Source organism: Ambystoma mexicanum, chromosome 3p (genome assembly GCF_040938575.1).
Source record: "Ambystoma mexicanum isolate Mex_15411 chromosome 3p, UKY_AmexF1_1, whole genome shotgun sequence".
In the NCBI taxonomy this organism is placed as follows: domain Eukaryota; kingdom Metazoa; phylum Chordata; class Amphibia; order Caudata; family Ambystomatidae; genus Ambystoma; species Ambystoma mexicanum.
The window spans coordinates 338,951,861-338,958,667 of record NC_090925.1 but is presented as its reverse complement, the minus strand read 5'-3'; the positions used below and the strand labels follow the sequence as shown (position 1 = coordinate 338,958,667).

At 49.7% G+C, this 6,807-nt stretch overlaps 1 protein-coding gene across 1 annotated transcript in view; it reads right to left on the bottom strand.

Annotated features, from left to right (window-relative positions):
* Nucleotides 1–241: 241 nt before the first annotated feature.
* The window catches only part of RSPO4 (R-spondin 4), a 73,877-nt gene continuing 67,311 nt past the window's right edge, over nt 242–6,807 (bottom strand). Inside the window, exon 5 of the mRNA XM_069650934.1 lies at nt 242–2,039. Within this exon, the coding sequence (XP_069507035.1) occupies nt 1,969–2,039 (71 nt within the window). The 3' untranslated portion in view covers nt 242–1,968. The remainder of the gene's footprint in view (nt 2,040–6,807) is intronic.

Below are 6,807 nucleotides of genomic sequence, written 5' to 3'. Positions count from 1 at the left end.
CACCCTCACCCATGGGCCTAGTCCCACCGCACTGTGTAAGAGGCTGCCCTGTCCAACTCCTGCCCTACTGGCTTGCACCTTAACTCTACCACCCTCACCCATGGGCCTAGTCCCACCGCACTGTGTAAGAGGCTGCCCTGTCCAATCCATGCAGCTCTGGGAGCCCAAATCCTAACTTTTAGGGATCCCTCAACATCCACCGAGACCCCGCCACCCAACTCCTGCAGAATAGTGTCTTCATCCAGCACTGATTTTTATTTTTGTTGAAAACAGTTGACTTTGTGGTAACCATTCCATCTTTTTTTAGTATTTTATTTATTTATTTGCATTTATATAGCGCGCACAAAGCCCGGGGGAATATCTCACTGATCCCGTTCAATGAGGCTCTGAAGATGGCGTCTGTCACAGTCTCTGAAGACAGATTCCAAAAGGCAGCAAATGGAGCCCTCCCGCTTCTTTTACTTGCAGATGGGTGGCTTCTCTGTGCATGCAAGCAGTCGCTTGGCCCTACAGGGCACTGCCCTTCAGGCAACAGTGGAACACTTGTGTTGCCCAGCATGCCATATATAGCCCTTAGAAGTTCTCATGCTTGTGCAAAGCGTGAAGGCACCTCCAGCTTTCTGATATTGGATTGGTTCTTCCTGTTGATTGTGTTCTATGTGGTCGGAGGCAGACCCTCTTGTGTCTGGAAACTTCATTTATAGGCAAAAATAAAACATAGAAATCAGCACACTAGGCAGATTGGTCGAAAACAAAGCTTTAAGTGTCCCGGGGCCAGCCCGGCTGGAGCCCCAGCAGTCTCCAAAATCTATCTTTCAGCCAGGGCTCCCTCAGTCCCCAATAAACAGCACCTGGTGTGACCTAAAAAGAAAGGTATGCAGGGAAGTGGTCTGCATGCTAAAGAAGGACCACCAGCACCTAACACCCAAAGAAAAACGTGACAAATGTGTATATATTGCTTGTAAGTTGCCGTCACTTCAATGCTAGGGTGCTATTATAAATGAAATAAGCAAAAAGGCCAGCGTGAATCATGTGAATCATGTGTTTGCAGGCTTGAATTACTGACACTGATATATGTCATATATAAAAATATGAGCTGCTTGTGACATTCCCAAAATGCTCTTTGATTTTATGCAAAGCACCAAGTACTTTACATTGCTGTTTTTTGTCTTCCTGCCCTTTCCCAGGAGTGCTTCCTTCCCTAGCTAGCACAAGTCTTCTCTAGCTAGAGGCTGCGCCATTTTGTTGTCTGTCTTTGGCCAGCGAAAGCACATTCAAAATGGCGCAGCCTCTGGCTAGAGAAGATTTGTGCTGCCCGAGAGAATATGCACATACCATTAAGCCCTCCTTGCAGGGGGGTAATAGCTACAGAGGATCACGGGACAGGCAGACAGCAGAGGAGCTGAAACCCCACCATGGAGGGGATTTACTCGCTGACTGGAGTGCTTACATCCCAAGTCAGAAAGGGGAAACTGAACCAGAGGGAGTTTTATTTACAGTATGCAGACTCAGTGCAACCAAGGGCCTTAGAAAGTAGTGTTTGTTGGGGCAAGTGGCCCTTGCCATCTACACCTTCTGTAGGCCATGCCCAGCACAATTTGGCCATGACACCTTCCAGAGGCCCCCACCCCGATGTTGAATCCCACTTAAAACACAGGTTGGAAATATGGGTCAATGCCTTCCAAGGCACTGAGGGAACACTCAAAGAAGTTAGTGAACTATACATGAAGACTAACTCTGGAGGCCCTGGGGGCAGCATCATGACTAATCACTCTCTGCAGAAACACTACTCCACATTTAGTCTGTGCCTCCCCTTTGGGGGCTCTGGGAACAGCACTTTCAAATCTGCGCAGTGTACGGTTTGCATCTGAGAAGTCTTTTGGAGGTGATGCCACAGCTCCTGTTCTGAGTCTTTCTTTCTTGTTCAGTGTCTCGCGAGATTCACAAGTGCTGATGAGCAAGTCTTCATTAGGCACCCTTCTGTGGCACCCTCACCCTCTCCTTCTCCTTCCGCCCTCTCCTTCTCCTTTCAGTCCTGTCTGAAGACAAGAAAAAATAATCAGATTTGTGGAACTGTTTTGTATCTCTTTGCAAATGCTGTACAACCCACCCCACTCCATCGCTATGAAGTACTACTGTCCTTTCCCAATCATCTCTCCCCTCTCCCACGCTGCTTTAAAGTGCATGGAATGTGTGGTGCTGCACCATGTCCCATTCTGACACATGCTACCTATGATATGATAAGTCATTTATAATGCGCCTGTACACTTGTGTTTCTAGGTGCGATAAGGGTATAGATGGAAGACAAGACAAACTATATTACTAGGCCTTGTGTCATTCAGATCGTGCAAGTGCAGGGTAAGGGAACTAGGAAGTGCAAGGGGGAGGTAAGGGTGAAGTGCAGCCAGGGCAAAATGGCTCTGGGTAAGTACAAGGAGGCGGGGGACTGTACAGTTTACAGTTACAGCCCCTAGTGTGAGACAGGCCCGGAGGCAGTGTGGGGAGACTGGTCAAAGAGGAGCCTTGTACCCAGTGAGACTCTGAGGGTAACCAAGCAATAGTCGGCGCAGCAGACAGGTAGGTTAGCAGGGGAGAAGGAGAGAGAAAGCAGAGGAGAAAAGGAAGGCCTTGAGCTGCTTTGGGAACTTCAGATGGACCGACTCAAGTTTGAGAGGGGCAGGGAGGCCATTTCAGAGGGTGGCACCTGCAGAGGAAAGTGATCTACCCCCTACTCTCTGCCTGGAGAAGCGTCTGACCCTCAAAGAGTTGGAGGCAGTGGAGGGAGGGGCTTGAGAAGGAAGGTATTTAGGAAGAGAGTGTTGAATGTATTGCAGGCCCTGGCCCCAGACAGGCTTGTGGACAATGCAGAGGGTCCGGAACTTGATCTTTGTTGACACCTAGAGCCAGTGGAGGGATTTCAGGGCTGGAGAGATACGGTCGCTGGGCTTGAGGCCAAGGAAAAGTCTCGCAGTCCTATTCTGGATTAGTTGCAGAGGGAGGAGACTGAAGGAGAGCAGATTGTTACAGTATTCCAGCCTAGAGAGAACGAGGGCACTGGAGACAGTACCACTGAGGCAGTGCAGATGGCAGTAGGCCTTCTTGGAAAAGGTCAGTGATGTGCAGAGAGGAGAGAGTGGAGTTGTAGAGGAGGTCCCAGATATGACCTGCACCCCTGCCCCCATTGTGAGTTGCCAGTAAGGTACTCGCCGTGGTACGTGACATATGAGGAGCAAATGAACCAACAGAGAGCCGGACTGGGACTCTGCCCCTTGTACGTAAGGAGATCAATACCGGTTGAAGCAGCCATAACGCGACAACCCTGGGCAGCACGATACCCTATCGGACAGCCATACCAGCCACTGATACGAAATGAGGAATACCTGCACATGGTCCACGAGGAGACCCCTAAAGCCTTAATGGAAGGCCAATAAAAATAAACCAAGGGTCCGAGCAGCCCCGAGAACAGACAGACTTGGCTACTGAAAGCACGAATGCCAGTACTAGTAACTGCAAGGATAATGATAATGGATGCAGGGGAGAGACACTGTTAAAACGTAAGAGAATGGTGCCATAAGACAAGATGGAAGCAACCGCCCTGCTGAATGTGTGTAAATAAGATTCAAATGCAAGAGGCTAAGAAATCGATAATGCTTGCAATGCCTAGTAGAAGAGTAGAGCGGCAAGCGCCAGCCGTATATCTACCTCAATACTGCACAATGTACACGTGCGACTCCATTTTGTGAAAGCAGAAATGTACCCAGGCGGCCAAAGGCCTGACAGGCCGAGTTTAGAAACCCAGAAAAGACCAGAGAAGGAGCGGAATCGAAACTCAACAAAGAGAGGCTTATGCTGGGGAGGTCGAGGTCAACCAGAGAAGGGGAGGTGAGCATGAGCTCACGAGACTCCAACTGCAGAGAATACCAGCCCGCCCGTGAAGGTCAAGATAAGAGAGGCCCATGCAGGTGGCCAAGCGCACACAGAATCAAATGCACAAAAGGTTGGAAACTGAAGCAGATTCACGGTGAACCAACACGTGACCAGACAGGCGCGAAGATGTACCACCGCCTGATGTCATCCAGAACCAGGGGGTGCCATAACATTTCCTGATAAGAGACTACAGATCCGAGGCCATACCCAGCCAACTAATTGACACACAGCCCTAAAACACTGATTGATGGAAGGGAGGAAGGGTGAATCTTGGGACACTAGGCACCTGGGTGTCTACTCTAAAGCTGCTAATTAAAATGGAGATTTATGTTTAGGGGTGTAACTTGCCCAATCACAAGGGACCATGTAATCTAGGGTCCTATAGACACTGTAACCAATGAGACGTCGTACTTGTAGTGACGTCAATCATGTGTGGTGTAGAGGGAAGGGCGTAGACGCCCACTCGATAAGAGTTATCCAATCCACTTGCATTATTCCCATATACAGATATAGCACCTATACTTAAGTTACCTTTCCCAACCAATTGTATTGCATGATGATTTTTTGTAGAATTAGACGTCAATGATGACGGATTTTGCTCATAAAAGAGGCTGTTTGACTAATGTTCGAGGAAGTCGAGGTGAGGCAGGTGTTTGTGATGCTGCTGATTTCCATAAACTGATGTATGTATCATTAAATGGACTTCCCTTTGCCAATTTACTGAGTCCTGATTATTGAACCTTGCCGGAGTATGTGAATCCTGCACTCTGTCCTCGCATGGTGCAGCTATCTTGTATTACTAGTTTTCGAGGGTGAGTACTGACCAATGGGCCCGTCAGTAATTTCCTCTCCTCGTCAACAGAGTCGAAGATGACACCAAGGTTTTTTGCATCGCAGTAAGGTGAAGGAAGAGGGCCCATTGAGGGGGGCCAGAGTGAGAGAGGGAAAGGAGGAGCAGGGGTCCCGATGAGAAGGATCTCCATTTTACTGGCATTAAGGCAGAGATAGTTGGAGTTGCACCAGTACTGAATTGTGGATTGACAGTCTGGAATGAGTGAGAGAGGAGAGGAGGCTGTAGGGAGTCTGAAGGAGAGTTGTGTGTCATCCATATAACACTGAAAGTTAGAGGATGAGGTAGAGATTAGGTGAGCCAAAGGGGCCACGTAGAGATTTAAGAGCCAGGGCAAAAGGTTAGAGCCCTGGCGAACACCACAGGTGGAGCTAGAGGTGGCAGAGAGAAAGGACCCAAGTTGGACCTGGGAAGGTCAGTCCAGGAGAAAAGAGGTCAGCCACTCCAGGGCCTGATCTACGATGTGCAGGTGCTCACAGAGTCGATTGATCAGGATTGATCAGGATGGTGCGATTGGCCATGTTCAAAGTAGAGGAAAGGTCAAGGAGGATGAGGACAGAAGGGGTACTGGTGTCGAGATTGGAGAGCAGATCTTCATATGTGTTCAGGAGAGCAGTTTCAGTGCCTCTGGCTGCTCTGAAGCCAGACTGGTGGTCATGGAGACACCCAAAAGGTTCAGTGTGGAGAGTAAGCTTTTCCAAACGTTTGCCCAGAAAAAGAGTGATAGAGATTGGGCGATAGTTAGCCAGACAGGTAGGACTGGCAGAAGGTTTTTTAAGGAGGGGATGCGTGAGGGAGTGCTTGAGGAGAAGGGGAAAGAACCAGTGGCGAAAGAGTGATTGCCGAAATCGGCCAAGGGTGGAGCAAAGGTGTCAATCTGGTCGTTGACGGTTCTAGAGGAGCAGGGGAGCACCTGTTTGGGCAACACTTTCATATATCAGACTTGGCTGGAAACATCGTCAGTTGTTATGATAGATAAAGAGGAGAAGGGAGGAGGAGAGGCGGCCAGTGGGGGGCCGAGAGCAGTAGAGGGAGAAGAAGATGTAAGCAAGGACAGGATATCCTGAGTTTTAGTAGTGAAGTGAAAAGGCAGGGCCGTACAGAGAGCCTGGGCGGGAGCAGGAGAGTTGGAGACTGCAGCAGGATTGACCAGCTCCTTGCAGATTTGAAAAAATGTAACTGTGTTGTTTGAGGCCACAGAGACGCGGGCTTGGATGTGGACTCTCTTCTTGGACAAGATAGAGAGTCTGTATTGCCTTTGGAGCAGGCGGCAGGCCAGTTTGTCAGAGGGTGCACCCGAAGCCCTCTACTTCCTCTCAGCCACCCTGCACTTGCATTTCATGGCGGCAAGGACAGAGTCATACCAACAGAGTCATACCAACAGTTGCACTTAGAGGCAGGCTTCAGGCGGATCCTCATGGTAGGGGCAAGGATGTCCAGAGTGTTGGAAATGGCAAGATGCAGATTAGAGAGGGCTGTGTCAGAGTGTGAGTCAGCCGCAGGAGTAGGAGGAGCAGAGAAGGGCGAGGTGAAGGCATCAAAGGACACATGCTTCATGGGCTGAATGACCAAAAAGGTAGGTGGCAATGCTGGGCTGGGCTTAACCTGGGGGGCAGAGAGTGTTAGGTGAGAGGAAACCAGAAAGTGCTCAGTCCAAGAGAGAGGAGTAGTGAGAGGGTTAGAGAAAGGGATGTCTGAGAAGATGAGAACATCCAAGGTGTGTCCAGCAATGTGTGTTGGACCAGAGGGTAGAATAGAGAGAGAGAGAGAGAGAGAGAGAGAGAGTCACAGAGGTTGCATAGGAGCCCAAAGGAGGGATCAGAAGCATCCAGGTGGATGTTGAAGTCTCTGAGGAGAAGTTGAGAGGTAGAGGCAAGGAGAGATGTGGAGAAGTCCGCCCACTCTGAGAGGAAGAGGGCAGCATGGCAAGGTGGCCTATAGATGGTGGCCACAGTCAGAGGAAGTCCAGGAGAGATAAAGAGCCTGAAGACCAGGCGTTCGAAGGAGGAGTAGTCCTGCATAGGAATGAC